This window comes from Siniperca chuatsi, linkage group LG6, assembly GCF_020085105.1.
Source record: "Siniperca chuatsi isolate FFG_IHB_CAS linkage group LG6, ASM2008510v1, whole genome shotgun sequence".
Taxonomy (NCBI): domain Eukaryota; kingdom Metazoa; phylum Chordata; class Actinopteri; order Centrarchiformes; family Sinipercidae; genus Siniperca; species Siniperca chuatsi.
Window position 1 is genome coordinate 15,429,064 of NC_058047.1, and position 22,107 is coordinate 15,451,170.

At 38.8% G+C, this 22,107-nt stretch overlaps 2 protein-coding genes across 5 annotated transcripts; one reads left to right on the forward strand and one right to left on the reverse strand.

Moving 5' to 3' along the window:
• Window positions 1-177: 177 nt before the first annotated feature.
• On the reverse strand, window positions 178-3,529 carry plaat1 (phospholipase A and acyltransferase 1). The gene is made up of 5 exons (XM_044199457.1): window positions 3,316-3,529; window positions 2,337-2,386; window positions 1,701-1,839; window positions 918-1,186; window positions 178-381 (listed from the first exon to the last, which is right to left on the reverse strand). Exons 2-5 carry the CDS (start codon window positions 2,361-2,363, stop codon window positions 280-282), a joined length of 537 nt encoding a protein of 178 aa, XP_044055392.1. The 5' UTR covers window positions 2,364-2,386; window positions 3,316-3,529; the 3' UTR covers window positions 178-279.
• Window positions 3,530-5,263: 1,734 nt separating this feature from the next.
• On the forward strand, window positions 5,264-21,568 carry mfn1b (mitofusin 1b). 4 transcript variants are annotated; one of them, XM_044200065.1, is made up of 18 exons: window positions 5,264-5,423; window positions 5,915-6,072; window positions 6,306-6,441; window positions 7,069-7,231; window positions 8,641-8,765; window positions 8,957-9,065; window positions 10,309-10,416; window positions 10,821-10,974; window positions 11,397-11,464; window positions 13,645-13,766; window positions 14,152-14,278; window positions 14,853-14,957; window positions 15,606-15,708; window positions 16,867-17,093; window positions 17,269-17,448; window positions 18,336-18,532; window positions 19,286-19,420; window positions 20,441-21,568. In XM_044200065.1, exons 2-18 carry the CDS (start codon window positions 5,925-5,927, stop codon window positions 20,508-20,510), a joined length of 2,277 nt encoding a protein of 758 aa, XP_044056000.1. In that variant the 5' UTR covers window positions 5,264-5,423; window positions 5,915-5,924; the 3' UTR covers window positions 20,511-21,568. The 4 variants fall into 4 exon arrangements, with proteins under 4 accessions (XP_044056000.1, XP_044056001.1, XP_044056003.1 ...); XM_044200066.1 differs by lacking the exon at window positions 19,286-19,420; XM_044200068.1 differs by lacking the exon at window positions 20,441-21,568 and having other exon boundaries at window positions 19,240-19,420.
• The last annotated feature ends 539 nt before the right edge of the window (window positions 21,569-22,107 follow it).

Here is a 22,107-nt window from a genome sequence, read left to right on the forward strand (position 1 = left end):
AAAACTGTCTGCATTACTAGATACCCCTAATGGTTTTTTTGTAATTTGTGTGAAGCAGTTTGTTTAGTATGTGAGATTACTGTATAACAGAGTCCCCTTAAATTTGACCAACAAACACAATAGAAACTATGTGATGTAAACTATATGAGGCCAGTTACTGAACAAGTAACACAGTCATTTTCATTTTTATCAATGCTTTATTTATTTAATTTTATTTTTTTTTAAATCCCAGCCGCATGAATGTTGGGAGACAACACCCTTCAGTGAACACCACAGCTGTCAGAAAGGCCTGTTTCTGGATCGGGTGTTGATCAGTCCCAGGACAGAGAAGGCACTGGCTGCTGCCGTCACCAAACTGATGGCCCCAATGGCCCTTGTAGCCTGTGGAGACGAGGAGGAGAAGAGGAAGTGGACTGAGGATTACCGTGGAGGAACAGGAGAGCTCAGAACAAAGCACAGAGCATCTTTTTGGCAATCTACGGTTCTGCATAATTTGAAATATTAAAGAAAAATACATTATTGTATAGTTCATCAACTCAAAAACAGAATAAAAATTTTTTTGCTGATCATGTTTTAGTTAGGGGGCTAGTATACTAAACCATTGACTAGTGTGCAGACCAGCAGAGGTCAGCCATGTTAAACTGGTAACCACACAATGACAGAGCTGAAATGTAGAAACCAGAAAGTAACAAAGGCCATTATAAAGTAAATGTTGATTTATTTTATGTGATTCTATTTCACTGTGGCAAAGAAATTATCTTTTAAATGTCTTGTTCTGTTCTAAAAATGTACTTCACAAGCAAAACTATGACAGTGGTGACATTTGGGATTCATCATTCACTGTGGTATGTTGAGTGAAAGGTTAGTATTTTGCCCTGATGACACATGAGACAGAAACAAAATAAACAGTGAGAGACCTGCTCAGACACCCCCTCCCCGTAGCGCAGAAGGGTAACAAAGTGCTCGCAGTTGCTCCCCAGCAGGTCGTAAGACACCTCCTGGCCAATGAGGACTTGTGCTCGCTGGATGATTTCACAGACGGGCAGGGGTGTGTGATTGTGGTCGTACTTGTTGTTGACACGGTACGAGTCGCTTCCCACCACCTCCTTCAGCAGCTGCATGCGCACCACTGCCTTCCGGCTGAAGACAGACTTCACACTGGACATGGCAGCCGCCTGGCTCTCATCTGGAGAGGAAGAGATAAGCCTCAGTGTGATAAGATTACCAGATTTTCTACTACAAAGTATACAGAAAGACTTTACCAAAAGTGAATATTTTAGGATCTTGGACCTCGAATCTTGCAGGTTTAGGAAAATGTAGACAAGATGATAAAGAAAGACAGTTGAGGGGATACACAACAAACAGATCCCAAAGTCATTTTGCATCCTGGCCATTCAGCCTCTGAGCCACTAAGAAACAAAATATATCATCATTATGTATTGTTTCATCAAAACTGGATCAGTGTTATTGCCGTAAAGTCTGAAAGACATTGAGGGCTTTACTGATAACACAACAAACCAGTTGAAACTGGGATCCACTACAGCAGAAAAAAACACGAGATAGGCCAAAGCCTTCAGTGTTTAAATACATGTGCAGTGTATTTTAATGTGCAGACTCATCCCATGTTGTCCGAGATAGCACTTTGTTTTGTTAAACTGAGCTCAGCCGGTTACACTCGTCTCTTGGCGGTTCCTACTGACCGACAGGAGTTAAGTTGATGATGTAACCATCCCCCAGGTAGAGAGCCCAGTGCTGATAGGCTGGTCTGAAGATCTCAATGAGGTCACCAGGCTGGGGGTCACCAGTGGGGTCAGGAAGGTCAGGGTCATTAGAGGCCATCTGCACACACACACACACACACACACACACAGAGAGAAAGAGACAGTATATACAAACACCGTGTTTAACTATTTCTCATATTAATTGCTTTCATGAAAGGCAGGCACAGCTTCAAGTGGTCTTTATGTGTCTATTATAAAAAAGACATTTGGTTATAAAATAAGGATGTTAAGAAAATTTTATTTTGGAAATATTAGAAGCTGCACAAAAACGAAAATGATGTCATACTATAGTCAAGAAACATCCGATGCACTGTGACAGGCCTTGAAAACTTAAATAAATTAAAATCTTACTTTTCTATCAAGCCTTTGTGAACCCTACAGTTGCTGGACTACGTGTCAAATTTACATAAAGGTTACAATTTAGGGAAACTATAGGTGTCAATAGACCACCGACTCACACACGTTTCCCTTTTTAGAGGTCACCACGGTCACTCCACATTTGCCCGTCATAAAAACACACACTGTTTAGGTCACACTAACAGCCAGTCAACTTACAGTAGAGTTTTGTTGTTGTTTATCCATCCCACATCATGCTTCCACAAATTCTAAAAAGAAAAAAGAAAACACAGATAGGAAAAACAAACAACAAAACTACTTTTAACCCACTGACAGATCATTGAATGTGAACCTGAGAACTGAGAATCTTTTATTTTTCTGACTTAGTTTGTGGTAAAGACATGAGTCAGAAGCCAAAATAACAAAATTCCCAGAGAAAGAGAATGCTGGATAGGATGGTACAATGTAAAGGGCACCCATACATACACACACAGACAATACACACATAAGCTCTTGTGTCACCTGTGCTGCCACAATAGCATCAACACAATGGGGAAGCTGACAGAAAAATAGCTGGAGCCCAGGTTATTTCACATAGAAATAAACACCCGTAAAAATGTGAATTTATATCACTTTCACAATTTCTCATAGTGATTTTTTTGTAATTAATTCCCTTGGATCACCTGAGATAATAATTAAAATAATTAACATTTCAAGATTGTCTGTTAATTTCACAGAGACAATAGTTTAGTTTGGATCAAAATTACACACAGCTGGGATGAAATCTATATCTGCCCAGGAGAGCAATTAGTATATCCATCTCATCATTAATGTATGATGCTGGAGCCACGCTGAAAAAAGAAAGCCACATATTATTTCACCAAACCAGATCTTCATCAGCACTGGTGGGGTGCCACTAACATGGAAACATACTCTAATTTAACTTTACATGGCCATTATGTGATTATTTTGTCATACATTATGTAGTGATGCTCTATAAACATCAACTGTTGCTATATAGATAAAACATTCTGTAGGAATACCATAAAAAATACAAAAATGAAGTGCCGTAAACACCTTTAAAGTCCCTTGTTGTAATGTTATAGCATTATTATTTTATTGAAGCTATGAGAATTGAATTCATGTCAGAGGCTCAAACAGTCAATGCAGAGCAAATGCATACAGGAGTAATACTTACTCAAACACCAGCAGCTTTTTCTTCCTCACCATTTTAATTCTCCATCGTAAATCTGCACATAACCATAAAAAAATCCAGCAAGAAAAGAGAAACAGAGAGAGATTGATTCCAAGTTTCTGAGCTGACAAAAGGTTGTCAAATATCCCAAAGCCAAACCAGATGTTGGAGGTCCTGGTGGAGGTATTTCAGTGTCCACTGCTCTGACTGATGACAGTTTGCCACGGTTGCTAAGGTCACACACACACACACACACACACACACACACACACACACACACACACACACACACACACACACACACACACACACACAGAGGCGTTTCCTCTCTGGCATTGTCCCATTCACAAGCAGCCACACTGCTCTTCTGAATTATGGTTATTGTGCGCTTGCAAAGGCAACACATACATGATATCATTTAAATGCTGTCTGATCTCTGTGCTTGGAGAGGTGACCTTAGTGTAGCAGCTCATGTGCATGTTCATATATTCCCTATTGCAACTTATTATATGTCTATGGTTTCTTCAATGAATGTAATTATTTTTCATGAGGTTTGCACAGCTCTACAGTGAGTAAAAACATAAATTTCTCAAATAAAGCTTGGTAAAAGATGTTCGCACAATAACTAACTGTACACAACTGTGCTACTGTCCCCTGCAACCATGCACAGTATAAACAGGTATAGATGATGGATGGATAGGTGGACAATACTGTAGTATGGTTGAACCAGTGTACCAGTTTGGTGATATCGTGTTGATACTGGCCTGAAAAATCAGATAGCAAGCTTGAAGAACTGTAAACCCTGAGAGGGTGTGAACAAAAATAGTTCTTAAACTTTTCCAAGTGAAAAAAGGAAAACTCTTTTTCTGTCATGCATAATTATCAAATGCAATATTACTATATTTACTTTAATTTCTGACATTATTTTTCATGTTTCTCATGCATTAATCCTGCCTTGTGTATGAACCGTTATACCCTTGGCGTTATAAACTGTACTTGAGTCTCAGCTACAATAAAGGAGATCTCAGGGGTTGGATGCATTCTTTGCCCATTGATTGGCTGCTGCCGCCAACCTTTCGGCCCTTTCCTCCGCCTCCTGTCGTAAAGTTGGAAGCTCCGTTAAGACAACGACAGTAAATCTGAACAGAGCAGGAAGTTAGATACTTTTAGTTTCAAAATAAAATCAAAAAGACATGGAAGTGTCAGAAGGAATGTGCAAAAAATCAGAGCATGTTAGTTAGAGGGGCGAATTTATGAAATAGATCATGTATAGCACACTTTTTAAGTTTAAAAATAATGTTAAAAATTATTTAATGAACAACTATAAAAATGTATGATCAGAATGACATGTTGGTATGGTAGGGACAGTGTAAACAAAGTCTGATGTTACTATTAAATTAGATTAGATTGTGAATTTTAAAAAGGTATAATAAGCTTCAGCCTGCACCTTTTTGGTCTGTAAAAAATCTTGTTGTCTAATTGCCTTTTTTAATGCTTGTTTTTCATTTAATCCCAAATTGCAGTTATTTATAGACCGAAATAAATTGAAAATATAAAGTCCTGTGGTAAACTTAGTAAAACATATTCTTTATTAATTTGAGATTCTTTGTATCCTATGTAGAACCAGGGTAAAAACCTACTTTTTCTCAATAATTAGAGGACTAATGGCTACTAAACCAGTGAAATCTGTAATGATTAAACTTCCAAACATTCAAACTAAACAACAGTTACTATAAAATACCAGCCTTAAAATGAATAGACACCCTGTAAAATCAAAACCAGGTGAATTGGTTGAGTTTTACAGATAACGACTAGTTATTTAAAGCATATGCAAGTCAGCAGGAACTAAACTAAAATCTTATCCAACCTCATTCAAATACTTGTCATTGGGGGAAACAGCGTCAATGTTTTATTTTGAAATTTGTTCCGGAAGCCTTCCTCCTATTGCGACTAGCTTGATACGGGTGCCATTGCGGGATAGAAATAGAAGGTTAGTCAGGCTGCCAGCAAGCAAGCAATCTTTCAGCGAGGAAAGGGACTCTCTGTGTTGTCACCGCGGATCAGTATTGTTTGTGTTATGAGAAGAGGACACTGGCTGTCTTAGGACTGTGGTAAGGAAAAATAGTACCGCTAGTTAGCTGTGCTAATGCCAGTTCACTACCGCTTCGCCGCTTGTAATGTTAGCTAGTTAGCTTAATCTGTTAGCTTGTTTGGCAGCAGCACGCGTCCGCTCGTTTGACATAATGTTTTCTAATATTAATTATAACTAGTTGAGAACAGACGCACATTGTCATCAATATAGACGTTTTCTGTTATTCTCATGTGTCATGTCGTGTATCGAAGTTGCACGATGTCACTTCTGCTAACTTCTATGATGTCTTCACTAATAGTTAGATAACTTAGCTAACGTGTTTATTAACCTGTCAATCAGCTTTCCTGTAATGTAACAGTTACCTAAAACGTTTTGCAGCTGCAATCTTATGACAAACATAAACCGTCTAGCTTAATCTAAACAGTATGATATTATGACCATCATGTTACCTATATTATTCATGTCCAGATATAACCGTGTTTGACCTCTTTGACCCCTCTCTGTGTTTAGATTGAACACAATGGCTGCAGCCCCTCCATTCAGACGGACAGACTCAGCTCGGGGGGAGTTCTCCCCTCTGAAGCACTTTGTTGTAGCCAAGAAGAAGATAAGCGATGTGTTTGAACAACTACTGAACTATGTGAAAGAGACTTCAGAGTTTGTAGAAGGTGAGATGGTTTGGCTTGATCTGTTTACCATTTGTCAGTCAGCTCTAGTAGGTAATCTTTATTTTGCTGGAAATTGATTATGTTAACAGGATTGTAGCACTAATAGCTGCATAATCCTTTTATGTTCAAGAGAAGTTATGACATTAACATCATGTTTATCATCTGTCAGGCAGCTCTCTTAGTCTGAATGGCTGGTGAAGAAGGTGTTGTATGTCTCTGTGTGTGTTGGACAGAAACCTGTGGGAATAAAGCTTTGGAGAACATTGCGAGTCAAGATCAAAAGTTGGAGATTCAGGCGTATGCTGACAAACTTGCTGTCATTAAGGAGGTGCTGGCACGCAGACACATGAAAGTGGCCTTTTTTGGCAGGTAAAAACATCTGTACACACCTGAATTTAACAGTCTTTTGTAAATAACACTTTTGTGATATTCTCAAACAGTCTTTTCCATAAGACCAACTTTTACACACATAAATGTTGTGATGTACAAGGGTGTGTAAGTTAAACTAGTCTCTCCCCAAATTTTTCAGGTGGCAGTTTTGCTTTCACTTTTCTTTTAATTTGACTAGTCTCCTTGAAGTGGCATTGTTCAGTCACCTCATTCATTTTCTATTGTTCAACCGGTTCTGCATAATTGAATTTAAAACTGATGTTAATTGAACCATGTTGTGCTCTGCACTGATGCAAAGGAAAGGCTCTAAATCCAAAACACAATAGGAGAATTTGTCAGAGAAAAATTGAGAGATTTCGTATGCTTGATTCAGCAATGAGTTGTCAGTGCAGTTTCTTTAACCTACTTACATTGAAAACATTTCCTGTTGCAGCTCTAACCAGATTATTTTCACATTCTGACCCATTAGTAGCCGCATATCTGTGTTGCATTAACAGTTTAAGTAATTAGGATGTGACATCTTAGGACTTTGTTCATTTTGCAAGTAATTTGAAGTAAAATTATTTGGTTCCACATTCAGCAACTGACTGTTTTGTATATTTTCAGGACCAGCAATGGTAAAAGCACAGTTGTCAACGCCATGCTGAGGGACCGAGTGCTGCCCAGCGGGATTGGCCACACCACTAACTGCTTCCTGAGCGTGGAGGGCACTGATGACGACAAGGCCTACCTAAAGACGGAGGGCTCTGATGAGGAGAAGAGCATCAAGGTGAATGTTATTTTAAAACCCATTTTGCAAGGAAGGTTTGGTTAGCTCTGTTTGTATTTTATGAGCACTGGTCTGTCTCCCATTCATATATAATTTTATACCTGGGAGCTGCTTTGGGCAGCCTGTACTTAACTATTGAGAACTACCTTTTACTTCTGCTAATAAATGGGGCCACGGTTTTACACAAACACACACACACACACACACACACACACCAGAATCTGGCCATGTTCACTAATCAGACCATCTGTTGCCTTGAATCACTTGTCACCCAATTTACTCGGATAATACATGTTTGGAAAGCTAAGAAGTGATGTTGCATTTGGCAGGAATATGGTTGATGAGATTTTTACTGTTGTTGTGGAAGTGGTGTTGTACTTAAATGGGTTGAGGACACAAGCTGGAATGGTTTATTCCTCACCCTGATAACAGAGCCAAGCTCCTATCTTTGTACTGATGTACTGTACTGATCTTCTACATGTGTCATTAAATAGTTTTATGAGCTGTAGTTTGCTTTTCTAGATTTTTTTTTTTCTACATTTAGCTTGTAATCTAGTTACGTAAAGGTAATGGAAAAAGTTAGAAACAGTAATTTCAAAAGACAGGGATAAAAACAAGTAACAGATGAGAGATGTGTGGTTTTATAACACAGAAATCCCCCAGATATGCACGTCAACTGGCTCATGTTAATTTCCCAAACCCAACATGTGTCAACAGTGCAAATGCTACCTGAACCTACAGCCATGTAAACAGACACAGGTATGCATGATGGTCACGGTGGTGTCAGGTGTCTGAAATGAAAGCCTGATGTGGGAGACTTCACTTTCTCTTAACTTTAACTCACTGAACTGAATGAAGTTGACATGGGTTCAAAACCATACGCAGCTTCATCAGTTTTAATCTGTTTAACAAGAAAATATAAGAGGTTTAATCTGTCTAGTGCTTTTACATGTCACTGTCTGGAATGTCAGAAATGTATGTGGGGTTTCTAGTTAAATTAACTTATCTGTTACTGTTAAGACAAGCTTAATGTTAGTTGATAGTATAGGAATCCTGGTATCGTAATACATTTCTATTGAAAGTTACCTGATAACATTTCCCTGTTAAATTATTACCTTATTGGCTGATATTGTAAACTATACCTTCCAGTTTTAAAAGTGAAATAATTACCTGGATAATGCTACATACATCTTACAAGTATGGCAGCTTTCCTTTCAACGTAGTAAAAACTAAAAGAACAAATGTTTTGACAAAACATTATGTCTTATAAAAAGATTACTACAATTACAGGAAAAATGCTATCGCAATATTGATAGGTAATGTTTACTTTATTGGAAATTCATAACAATAACAGGAGAAGTTATTGCATGAACAACCATAACATCAGTCTGTTTACATCTCTTCTGCAGACTGTAAACCAGCTGGCTCATGCACTCCACATGGATGAGAGTCTGGACGCCGGCTGTCTCGTCCGTGTGTTTTGGCCGAAGACCAAGTGTGCTCTGCTTCGCGACGACCTGGTGCTTGTAGACAGGTGACGAGATCCTTTAATCACATCTGGAAGTTTGTAAATATTAATTTGACAATTTCTGGGACATTAAAAAGTGGAATTTACACAGATAAGGCCAGTAACGTGCAGAAAAGAAATCGTGCTGAAGTGGACATATTCACGTATTTTGTAGATGTAGATGCATTAGACCTCTTGACTTTTCTTCCACTCCGCAGCCCAGGGACAGATGTCACATCACAACTGGACAGCTGGATCGACAAGTTTTGCCTGGATGCGGATGTCTTTGTGCTGGTGGCCAACTCTGAATCCACACTTATGAACACGGTAATGCCTCTGAGCCTCATGAAGATATCCTCTGGAATTTACATTATATGTTGGTATTTATGTCTGGCCATTGGTTTTTTTTTGTTTTTTTCTGCATCAGGAATTATTAATGCTGAGAGTACACCTGCACTTTAAAATCATAACTGACTGAGAACAACTGCATCACTCATTTAAAGATTGATCAAAGGATTCTCCCTGATTTCCTATATATTAGCTGTGAACTCTGTCGCTGCCTTACTCGTCTGAGCATCAGTATAGTTTTGTTTGCATTATTTTTTCATCATATTTTTCCTACCAATAGCTTATGGATCTTCTATTTTAGAGGGGACAAAATCACTGTAAACCTTCTTTAATCTTTGCGAAGTATGTATATATTTGGAAGACAGAATCATTTCAAGTATTTTTCTCATTTTAATTCTGTTACATAAGTGTATGGATAGATTGGACATAGTTAATCCTATGATTAGATATTACAATTTCTGTTTGCATATCTCATTATCACTGAATATTCCTTGAAAGGTGATGATAGTACAGTAATTTCACCACTTAAATTGTTGTAACTAATAATTACATGCCACAATAGCAAGCAAAGTAAGTTTTAAGTTATGTCAGTCACTTATGTGTACTAAAAAGGCCAGTGTGGATGTTTTCTATGCTGAGCTGATTACAGAGTGGAGAATGTGGCTGACTGTGTTTGTATCCAGCCACACTGGCCCCACTCTTGTTTCTGTCTGCTCAGGCATTCATGCAATGTGAAGCTGGACACAGTCAATCACAGAGCTCCTTAACCTGGCAGCAGCTTTTAAAGGGAAAGCAAACACGCCTTCTCTTCTGGGCTATTCAATGGAAATGAACCCAGGCATTATGTAAATAATGTAAGATAGTCAAATTGACAAAAATACGTCATGTGTCGGTGAGAGCCTGAAATCATGAACTGTGCTGTCTTGGTGAAAATGAAGCAGACAAAAACAGAAATTAAAGTCTGTGTTCCTGGATACAGCCAGGTGCTGGATGTAGAGTACATACATCCAATTTAGGTACTGAATTTGAATCAACAGTAAATTAGGAGTTCTTTCATTTTTATTGTGTCAAAACTAATATATATTTTTATCTAGCATCTTACTTTTTTGGCAAAATGAAATGTTTTTGATTGTTTGAGAGAAAGAGAAAAGGGGGTTAATAAATTGATTTGAGCAAACTAACATCATCCTTACCCATCTCTCGTCAACCTTCCACCGTCTAGGAAAAGCACTTTTTCCACAAAGTGAACGAACGTCTGTCAAAGCCCAACATCTTCATCCTCAACAACCGCTGGGACGCCTCAGCAAACGAACCAGAATACATGGAGGATGTGAGTCAACCATCTGTTGTATCTGTCTCACATTTTGTTGTTACAGAATGTTTAAGTGTCATAATTGTTTTTGTAAAAAATGACCACAGTTTTTTTTATTTTAAAAAAACAGCTGATCAAAATAAACACACAGTTGGAAACCTCGGCACATAAAAGCAAAACTATCTGTTTGGCTAGATACCACTAGGGTTAAGTAAAAAAATGAAACGTGATTTTTTTTTTTTTTTTTTTTTGTAATTTGGTTCAACTGAACACACTAAATTAGTGTTTGCAATGTATATAGCATTTTTATTAACTTATTTTCAGCCATGTATCGATGTTATTGATTTTTTTTTAAATATGATTTTCTTAATACGAAATCACAAAAAAGGAGCTCTCTAAGAATGTGACCCCTCTTCTTCCAGGTGCGGAAGCAGCACACAGATCGTTGTGTGAACTTCCTGGTAGAGGAGCTGAAGGTTGTGGACCGCGATCAGGCACCCAACCGCATTTTCTTCGTCTCCGCCAAAGAGGTGCTCAACTCCCGAATGCAACGTGCACAGGGCATGCCTGAAACAGGTGAGGCTTCACGTTAGAGCCGATGCTGTATTTGTGGAGGATGGAGAAACAGTGTTCATATCTTTATGTTTGATATCATTCACAACCAGGATCCACTATGTTGACAGGACTCTCCTGTGAATCTTTACATGAAATTTGGACACAGGTGTTCATATACGTTCATCCAAGTTTTTATTGAACAATTTTTGGGTACTAAACTGCATTTGTGTTGTAAATGACAAACAATAATGAAAACAGTGATTACAGTTACACAAATGATCCAAACTAAATATTAAAGGCTTAAAAAAGATAAGTCACTAAACAGTTATGTATTTCACACCTGATGTAGGATAAGGTCTTTGTGCTGATGCAAGTTGTGTATTTGTGCAATAATAGCAAGTACTTTTCATTTTTACATACAATGTGATAATTTCATTGAACAGGTGGCGCCCTGGCTGAGGGCTTCCAGGAGAGACTGAAGGAGTTCCAGAGCTTTGAGAGGAGGTTTGAGGTGTGTGTGTGTGTGTGTGTGCGTGTGTGTGTGCGTGTGCGCATTAGATTCTTCTCGGTAGAGTCTTCTTCATATGTTCCAATAACTTTATTCCCACTTCTCAAAGCAAAATCAATTTCCTGTCTGGCATATATGTGATTAGACACTGATATATTTGCCACCAGAAAGACATCTCAACAGGTATACCTCTGAGGTGAAATCCGTATCAAGTTAAATCAAGCCAAAAACAGCAGGTTACATGGATCCTGATAAACACTGCGGTTGGTGTATCATACCTGCTGTTGAGAATGAGTTAAAACTAGAAAGAGAATGGAAATTACTATTTTGAGAAGTGAGGGTATTTTTTCATTCATTCAGACCAGGAGATCCAGACAGAGGCTGCTTTATCAGGCTGTGAAACACAGCTGAGTTTATTGTTCCAGTTACACAAACTCCTTGGGCATTTGAGAAATACTACTTTGAGAAATGTGTGTGTGTCAAAGTGTGTATTTGAGATTATAGCATGGTGAAGAAAATTGAATAAAACGAGAAGCAACCAAAGTCATTCTCTTAACAGTAACAATTAACCTGAGCAGTCAACTACTCAAACCTGGCTTAGCGGTTACGTTTCGCCACCAACCATGCAATGTCAAACTGGCGGCCCCAGGGCATTCTGGACCAATCACTGTGCCTTTTCCATCAACCTGCGTCTTCATTGCTGAAGTCTAGATTCACTTAGGCGAGGGCAACCGTTTGTTTTCATTCCACTTTGATTTTGTTCTGTTGTAACAATTTTGATTGTTGAGTTTTCTTTGTATTTCTGTGTTTTGTTGCATCTTGTTGAGATGTTTTGATTTGAACTAGCAGGAATTTAATTGTGTCCGTACTGGGAGGAAATGATCAGAAAATCAAAATCAAATTCTTAAGATTTCAGTCCTGGTTGATTTGGCGACACCCGTGGTTACCGTGGTAACAGCTTGTGCAGTTTAATACTACAAGTCCCAGAATTCTGGGAGCATTAAACACTCCTTGAGCAGCTACTTTATCAAAAATACAATAGAAGAACAACCGCTGTATCTGTTTACAGTGCAGCCAAACAAACACGTTTTAAATAAAGAGGTCGGTCAATAATTGGCCTTTTTCCATCATGTCATGAGCAGTCGCGATCTGACTTCATGATGCATTGTTGTTTCCTGTGGCCCAGTTGAAAGCTAAAGGCTTAATGTGAAGCAGCGGCAGTAGGAGATGTTCAGTTTGCATTAGTAATAGCTTAATACAGCTCTGATACGCCGTTAGGAGAGCGAACAGTAAACAGTGAGCCTGGTATCGATGATATGAAATTACTTTGGATTACATGCATACATCCTGTGAATCCCACTCTTATGTGAAGGCAATTTGAATCCAGCATGGGAATGGCGGAATGCAAATACATTGAATGGCTATTGCAGAAAAAAATGCAGACCATAAATAGTATCAAAAAAATTTGATATTGTTTATATCATATATATGGTTTTGATTTCATGAAAATCTGAAGGATTATAACTATAAATGATCAAATAACAACTGCGCTTTAAACATAATCTGTTTTGTGCGGCCTACAATGGTTTAAGGAATGGAATAGTGAATTATCACCACGACAGACAACTGATAACATGGATCATAAAGAGTTGAGAAGTGCTTGATAAGAAAAAAATACTAGAGGAGCTGTGAGATCGTGAATACAAAAGGCAGCATTTGAGGACTGAATTTTGTTCCTGAATTCTGAAATCGTAACAACAATGTTTAAATGCAGTCAAAGAACAACTGCATCTATCAAATAAAGATGCGTAGTCTTGAACACGAGATATTGTAATCTATCCCAAAATAACACAATATTCCTACTTACGTGTTGCAGTATTTTTTTTTTCTTTTCTTTCACTTGCATTCTTGATTGTATTCACTTGATATGTTTTTATAATTTTGCTGTTGCTTCACCAACACATTACTGTGACTTTATAATATGTGGGCTGTGGGATGCAAGATAGATACGCTGCTGCTGTCATTTTCACACCTGTGTTTCCATTTTTTTTCTTCTCTTAAGTTTAAAGTAGCAGGTGTCTATCTTGTCCACTGTTCGTCCCTGGTAGCGTGCAAGTTCATGCACCCTATCCAACAGCAGCCCCTATAGCTGTCACAGTAACTTGTGTGTTATGGCCTCGCAGGAGTGTATCTCGCAGTCAGCAGTGAAAACAAAGTTTGAGCAGCACACTATCAGGGCCAAGCAGATCACAGAAAAAGTCAAGAGCATCATGGACACCATCAACATAGAGGCGGCGGAGAAGAGGTGAGTATCTTACTCCATACATTTTCCCCCTCCTACTCTTTTAGTGGGTGTGGGTTAGTAGAGATGAATTTTTCTGGAAGTCTGATATTGTCAAACTGATATTGTCTCCTTTTGTCAATCCCATGAAGGGGTTATAGAGTAATCTATTAAACTAATGAAATAATAAATATGTAGGTTTAACAAGACTTTAATGACATTTTGTTTAATAATGGAGGGATAAATAAAGTATTGGATACTATAACTATCACTGGATTTCTCAGAAAATCTACTTTCTACTGTGTTGCACTTGGTGTATCTTTACCTGATTTTCTTTTTGACTGTGAAATCGTTGAGCTGCTAGTTTGCATTTGTGACTCTTTTTCCTGTTGGTGGGGTGGGGCTTCAGAGTGGCGGCACAGGAGGACAGAGAGTCTCAGAAGGACCGGCTGGAGTTTGTCAAGAATCAGCTCAACTTGCTGATTGATGATATCAAGAAGAAGATCAAGGCCATCAGTGAGGATGTGGAGTCTAAGGTAATGTAGATGACAACTGGTGGAAGAACTAGCGAATGTCCTGTTTAAGTGTTCTGAATTAGGGCTTCAAATAATTGTTTTTTATCATTGATTCATTTCATTTATTATTTTCTTGATTAACCGTTTGGTTATAATATCAGAATATTGTGCAAAATGCCCATCATAATTTTTTTACAGCCCAAGGTGACGTCTCCAAAATGTAAAGATGGTTAATTAATCATCACAGAAGACAATACAAACAGCAAATCTTCCCATTTGAGAAGATGGAACCAGCAAATTTGGGGCATGCTTAATTTTAAACTATTAACTAGTTATCAAAATGGTAGTGAGTAATTTTTTGTTAATCAATTAATCAACTAATTGTTTCAGCTCTACTCTGAATGAGAGTTTCAGCTTAGTGCCTTCCATATTAATACATCTGATGCTACAGCTGCATGCAGTTTTTAATCAAAGTCAATAGTGAGAGTGGAAAAACTTGAAAAACATATTGAGGTCTGGACAGAACCGCAGAACAGATTGTTGATTGTGTTGATCTGCTGTAGCTGACTGATAACGCTGGGTGTGTTTCAACCAGGTATCCAGCGCCATGGGAGAGGAGATCTGCCGTCTCCACGTACTCGTTGATGAGTTCCACGCTGACTTCCATCCCTCACCACATGTCCTCAAGATCTACAAGTCTGTAAGTAGAGGCACAGATTAAAGGTGGGGTATGCAATTCTAATCCAATACACGTCTTTTTGTCAAATTCAGCTAATATCTCCTCACGGTCCGTAAGCTGTCCGTTCTGTGTGCATGCTGAAAAAAACTCCAGTACACATTCCTGGCTCTGTTAATGGGAAACAAAAAAAGTGGCTCGGACCGAGCTATTCAGCCATTCCAGCCATGATTTGTGTGTCAGGTACCGCTAAATACCTGCCCGCGTACATTCAGCTTTACTTTCTTTGGCAAGATATGCTGTTGTTGTGATGTTAGCTATAGTAGCAAGAGAGTTGTGAGTATCACTGTCTGGAGCTGGTGTGCTGGCTCTGGGAAACGTCTCGTCCTCTCTGGCTGTTAGCTTCGCAGCAACAACTGTAGCAACAGTTTGCTAACCCACAACCAAGCTAACGTTAGTTATATTACTTGCTGTGTGTTGTTGGCTCTATATCATGGTATTTGTCATTGTATTGGATTTCTCCAGAATCGCATACCCCACCTTTTAATTCTTCTTGATCACACCTTTCCTGGGCAACTGTGCTAGTTTACTGCTCTTAATATCTCTTTTTTTATGTTATTTTTTTATTGACTGCTTTCCATGTGACTCTCTGACTCCTCTTGCTGTTGGCAGGAGCTGCTGGCTCATGTGGAGGAGGGGATGGGCAAGAACCTGGCCTTCCGCTGTTCTGACGCTGTCTACGCTTCTGTCCAGTCCTCTCAGGGATACATGATAGGTAATTAAACTGCAGACATAACTGTGTACACAATAATGAGATCACCTTTGTACTAAGGACGAGGAGGACGAGGAGGAGGAGGATTATTCTCCTCCTCAAATACAATAAAGTAGTGTAAAATAGTCCCAATCAGTGAATGATCTGATGTTGCAACTGGTAATCTATGGCAGCACACTGAAAATCAGTTTTGAACCCCATCTTTACCTCTTAATGATCAAAGTGCATTTAATAGACACCATCAGTGAGAGATTATAGCTTTCTCTTGGTTAAAACCAGGTCATTTATGATATTTTGTATTCTTGAGTATACCATCGTAATAATGCTTGAAGAAAAACAGATAGAAGACTAGTGAAGATTGAAAGCTAAAATGAATGGTTGGTTGTCTAAAATGATAATTTCCTTAAAACCTTTCCTTGCTTAAAAGGCCAAGGAAGAAATCACATTTTCATAAAAAATTACTTCATCCCAGATTTCCAGTCCACCATTGTTTTCACTCAATCGCTCATTTAGAGAGTGTTGCTAAACTTAGTCAAAACCTTTCGGGCACTCGGGCTATGGTCTGCAACACCCAGCCCACTGCTATATTTACTCTCCTCGCTGAATGCCATCATCCCAAGCCCCATTATGCTACAAATGCGTCACTGTGTCAGGCACACATGCAAGCTGTGCTCGGTGACAGTGATGTTGAAAAGGTGTTAATGTGCCCTGTGATGAAAAGGACTCAGGTGCTGTTACGAAATTGTGGTGTGTTTTGTGTGTGTGTGTGTGTGTGTGTGTGTGTGTGTGTGTGTGTGTGTGTGATTTATTTATTTTTTGTTTTTGTTTTTTCTCCCTAAGGAAAGCTAAGAAAAGCTGGGATATTCAAATCAAATGTACCTTTTTTGCTTTACAGACCACAATGATAATTTGGTGATGTTGTTTGTCATCTTGTGTTGTTATTTTCTGCCCTCCAGTGCACAAGAAATAATTATTAGCTTGTACCAAAAGTAAAAGTACTCATTTTGAAGATTAGTCCCTTAAAGTGTTAAACATATATCCCTTGTGCATCAGTGCATGTTTACAATACAAACTAAGCTACAAATGATCCCATGACTGCTGTTGATTTTTTTTGTCTATCCCTGTTGTAATTCTCACAGTCAATATTTTCTCCCTCTCCAGAGAGCATGCTCCCTCTGCTTCCCTCTTCGGTCCAGAGCCAAGTCCATATGCTGGTGCCCAGCAGGAAGTTTGACCTGAGTTACGACCTAAACTGTGCCAAACTTTGCAGCGACTTCCAGGAGAACATTGAGTTTCAGTTTTCGATGGGCTGGACAGCGTTAGTCCACCGCTTCCTGGGATCTGTCAACGCACAGAGAGCACTCAAACTGGTGGACAAGAACTTCCAGGTACAGGCTGGAAAGACTGCCACTATGGGAGAGAGTTGGTTATGTCGTAGGACCAACTTCTGTGATTCATATTGTGATATTTAATGTCAATAATAATGATGATGTTCACATAAACAACATACAAAATATACAGTGAAGAAAGTCAGATTTGAAAAAAACTGCTGTCATTACTCAGGTCTCTAGACCAGCGCTGCCCCTGGCCTGTACGCCCTCCTCAGGACCCCCCTCCACGATAGCCCCACCCAACCACGAGACAACCCTCATGACCCAGGAGGACTTGATGGTAGCCATGGCAACCAACGTGGCATCTCTTACCTCCCGCACTTCAATGAGTGTTATCCTTGTTGGAGGATTGGTATGTTGTTTCCAAAAAATTTCTTGCATGTCAACTTCCAGGATGAATGTGTATATATACAGTTATACATAATGTTATCTCTTTTGTCTAAATATTTATTTTACGACAAAAAGATTTGGTTGACTTTGCTTATCATTATGAGTTTTTTCTCATTTAGGTCACTCAGGAAAAATTAATTTGGCAGCATTGTGTGTGCTGTAGAATACGGCAACAAGAGAAACAATTTGTGAGGAAGTTATTTTCACTAGTGGATTATAAATATCAGGTTTAAAGATTTGAATGCAAAGGAAAATCCTTTTTTTGTATTAAATTACATGCATACAAATACATTACATTAGCCATTTTCGATTTCCAGACCAAAATGCCTCTGGACGTAGTTGGATAGACCTACAACCAATCAGAGCAACGAAACGTGTGACGTAGGAAAAATGGAAACAGACTACAGCGGGCAGACATGAGTTGTGATGGTGCAGCATCGATATGTCTGTGATGGAGTGTTGCTGTTTTTGCCATCAGAATCCAGAGGTCACACCTCACACGCGATAGCGTATTCAACAGAACGTTCCACGTCAGCGGCAGCCATCTTGGTTGTTTATGAAAATGCCTCAACGGTGCTCCTCTGTACAATCATCGTATCAAACCCGCCCCATATTAGATAAACGGCTGTGATTGGCCCGACCCCGGCCAGATCGGCCTGAAATCTGTCTGAATGGGAGAGGGTCCAGACACATCTGCCAGAGTAAATAAAACATGAGCAGATTCGTCCGGTTCCCAAGCTAACATTACATGGCACTGAAAACCATTCCTGTTAATGAAGGTTTTTTTTTTTCTTAGGCCAGTCTAACTGTGAGGTGGCTAACTCAGCTTCTGTTTATTTATTTTCTAAGGTGTATAGAACAGTTGGCTGGAGGCTGATTGCCCTGTCAGCCTCACTGTACGGCTTGCTGTACCTGTACGAGAGACTCACCTGGACCACAAGGGCAAAAGAGCGAACTCTGAAGCGCCAGTTTGTGGATTACGCAACCGAGAAGCTGCAGCTCATCGTCAGCTTTACTAGCGCAAACTGTAGCCACCAGGTCCAACAGTAAGTCCTGATACTGTATAATTTCTGTCATTTCATAGTAGAACAAACTAGTACATGAAATGTGTACTCTATATACAGTATGTGACAATTACAAAGTAAGATGGTAACTGCGGTCCAATTTAAGATGATTTTGTATTGGTGTGTACAGAGATCATAGCCATTTTCATCACTACAGCAAGGCCAGTAAAATAATTCATATGTTACTCTATATGCCATTTGATGTTATATTGTATTAAGCTCATGTACTGCATCATAATGTTTTAAATAATTTAGTTTTTCTTTCCAATTTGTCTTTGATGGGGTTACTGTGAAATCCATCGCGAAACACTTAACATTAAGCCATTTGTCATATACTTTGAATTCCTAGGTCATTTTTGTTGTTACTGTGAAAAACTGGCAAAAAGTAGAAAATGTGACATGATCTATGATTCATCTTAAAAATTACTAGATAAGGCCTAGTGTATTAAAGTGTGGATTCATTATTTAATGTACAGCACATGCAGTCTAACAATGTTTATGCTGACATCAAAATGCTAATTTATCTGCCCCCTTCCTCAGTTTTTGTCAGTGGTATTTAACCTACTGACAAAGCCTAATTTGCACACACACGCACACACACACACACACACACACACACACACACACACACACACAGAGCCCTGCTCCACCCTCCTCTGTGCCCCACCCAGCCTTCCCCTCTGTTGCAGGGCTAAATAAATAAGCACTGAGACGGTGTGCCCTCTGTGTTGCCAGGGAGATGGCTACGACCTTTGCTCGGCTCTGTCAGCAGGTGGACCAGACACAGAAAGAGCTGGAGGCTAAAATCCGCCAACTGACAGCCAAGATAGATCAGCTGGAGACCGTCCAGAGCCACTCCAAGAGCCTGCGGTCAGTCCGGCTCCTTCTCTTATTGGGGGCAACATGAAGGGTAGAGAAGTGAGGGAGAGTGTAGACGACTGTCTGGGAATTTGGGAAAATCTAGTCTGGGGAAAATGAATATCCCAGATGATATGAATGATACTACACGAACAGCAAAATTGACATGGAAACTATCAAATTCTACATCCATACTTGGTCAAATTTGCCAGACCTGCCAAAGATTTTGGTGTTTTTTCCAACTCAAGCTTGTTGCACAACCCTGCAGTCAGTCAACATATTGAGAAAACAAATGAGTTTTTATTGCTACTGCTCCGTCTGTGCTTGTGAACAAATAGAGCTTCCTTTTAAATTAGAGTATTGATTAAGTATAACGGTGTACATTGTTGTGTCACAGTATAACAAACAGAAATATGGGTGGAAATTGGCAAATTAGTTCAATGCGTTGAACAGTTATTTTACTATTTCCTATTTTTGAAAGGTTTGGAAACTGATTATACTGTATATGTACATGAATCTGCTATTCAGTTCATTCATGGTATACATATACTATGTTTCACAGTTTTGATACTTTTTAACTTTGTGATGATGTTCACTATCTTCATCTTCACTATCAGAAATGATTGAACACTAACTCCTCAAATGCAGTTTATGAATTTAAGCCTCAAAAATGTATGAAATTTTAAAGCACCTATACACATTGTTTTCACTTATGTTTACTAAATTGACCTCTTTGCACCTGTTAAGGCTGGACAACTTACACCGTTATTATTATTGTAAGTACATAAAGTTTGTTGACATCGCATAACTCCACCCAACTTCAACCTGACTAGAGGTCTAATTAGTCAGGGTAACTGAAAACGTCTGTGTGGGTTTGCAGCTGTTAAGAAATACTACATAGCTCATGCTCAGCAGAACAGTTCTGGAAATGTGAAATCTACAGTTTAAAAGTTAAAAAATGTAATTACAAGATTTACTTGAAAAGTGGTTTGGATGAAATTGGTCCAAATCTGACTTGTCTTCTCTCTGCAGACATAAAGCGACAGATCTGGAGAGACAGTTGGAGGCGTTCACAAACCAGTACCTGCAGCCTCAGCAGTGAGCTGCTCTTCTTCATCGTTTCACAAATTGGTTCTTGTTGAACCAATCATTCCTTCACCAGGCGTTGCCTCACCGCATCCGGTCCTCACCACCTGAACTACACCACAGTTTTCTATGTGGACAGTAGCGCTGAAAAGATGAATGGATTAATCGATTGGTCTGTCAACCGAAATGAAATCTGTAGATATTTTGATAATCAGTGAAATGTTAGAAATATATCAGGCAGGAATACCAAACTTCTGCAGCTTCTCAAATGTGAAGATTCAGTCCTTTTATGTATTTTTTCTTTTTTGTCCCACCAAATAGTCAATTTGAAGACAGTTTGTGGTAACTGAATGGCCACTTTTCATTAGTTTTTGGACATTTTATAGACTAATAGATTAATATAACAAAAACAAAGATTAATCGATAATGAAAATTGAAAAGTTTCACTCTTAGTGGACAGAGGAGAACGAAGGCCCAGACTCGACAGTATTTTCCCCTCCTCCTCAGCCATTCGGGGTGCTTGAGAAACAAAACTGCCTGTAAAACAAACAAACTTGGACTCACAATGTGCAAAGACGCTCCACAAGGTGGCGTGAAGGCTACCGGTCGGGTGCTACATTTTGACACTAACGTGCTTCTAACTGTGAATATGTCTTTTTTGACTAACTTTTGTGGAGCAAATTGAAGTTTGTGTGTCTGTAAGACTACATGTATCTGTCCAGGCACATGATCTGCTGTACGTAGCAACAAAAAAATAAATAGATTTAATAATAAAACAGATTTGTTTTTTTGGACCTAGTTAGCGTAAATTCACTGAGAGAAATCATTTGAGTAGAAAGGGAAAGCATGTCTTTAACATACTGGATGTTCATGTTCTATTTTCTAACTATCCAAACTGTATAGAACAAAGGCTTTGGAAATCCTCATATTTTATAATATCCTATTTTATTTATACCCATTAGACTTGTAATGACAATTACACCAGTCTAAGCTCGTAAAATTGTCTTTTTTCTTCGATGTGTTGAAATACCTCCCAGATTTTCTTGATTGTATTAAATCTGCCACAATCTAAAACTGACTTTTTGTGCATTTATTTGAAATACTTTCCTTTCAGAACTCTGTATTAAAAGGTACCCTGTGGAGTTTTTGACCACCAGTAGCGCTATGGAGAAATGCCACGTGCATATGCGCAACTTTGCAAATGTTTTGAGGAAGAAAATGCATTCACCATGTGTGCTAGACCTGAAGAATACACACAATTCATTTTGGTGAGAAACACTGAATGTAAACATGACTTTTGTTTATTGTATACAAGTAAAAGTTTTTTTCAGGTCTTTTATCTGCCAGCCCATGCCACCTATCAGAAAGGAAAGTAGCCCTGCAGATAACCATGTCGATGTTGCCACCTACAGGCAAAAAAGTAACAGATGCTGTAATTCTAACATTTTGCAGCATTTCATTCCCCTTTTTAGTTGCCTTTTTTTTTCTTTTTTTTTTTTTTTCATTTTACACTTGTTAAAATATTTTTTAAAAATGGAACATCAGTGGATATTAAATACTCAAATACAAAAACAGTTCAGCTTTTGGCTAAAATCACCTGTTAGCTTCTATGA

What these genes read in the sequence shown, in the direction of transcription:
- plaat1 (XM_044199457.1), bottom strand. Translation starts at nt 2,363, where the DNA reads ATGGATAAACAACAACAAAACTCTACT. An exon ending in CATCAACTTAACTCCTGTCG is followed by an intron (nt 1,187 to 1,700) that starts GTCAGTAGGAAC and finishes CTTCCTCTCCAG; the next exon opens with ATGAGAGCCAGGCGGCTGCC. An exon ending in GGGAGGGGGTGTCTGAGCAG is followed by an intron (nt 382 to 917) that starts GTCTCTCACTGT and finishes TCGTCTCCACAG; the next exon opens with GCTACAAGGGCCATTGGGGC.
- mfn1b (XM_044200065.1), top strand. Translation starts at nt 5,925, where the DNA reads ATGGCTGCAGCCCCTCCATTCAGACGGACAGACTCAGCTCGGGGGGAG. An exon ending in ATAGAGGCGGCGGAGAAGAG is followed by an intron (nt 13,767 to 14,151) that starts GTGAGTATCTTA and finishes GTGGGGCTTCAG; the next exon opens with AGTGGCGGCACAGGAGGACA. An exon ending in TGGTGGACAAGAACTTCCAG is followed by an intron (nt 17,094 to 17,268) that starts GTACAGGCTGGA and finishes GTCATTACTCAG; the next exon opens with GTCTCTAGACCAGCGCTGCC.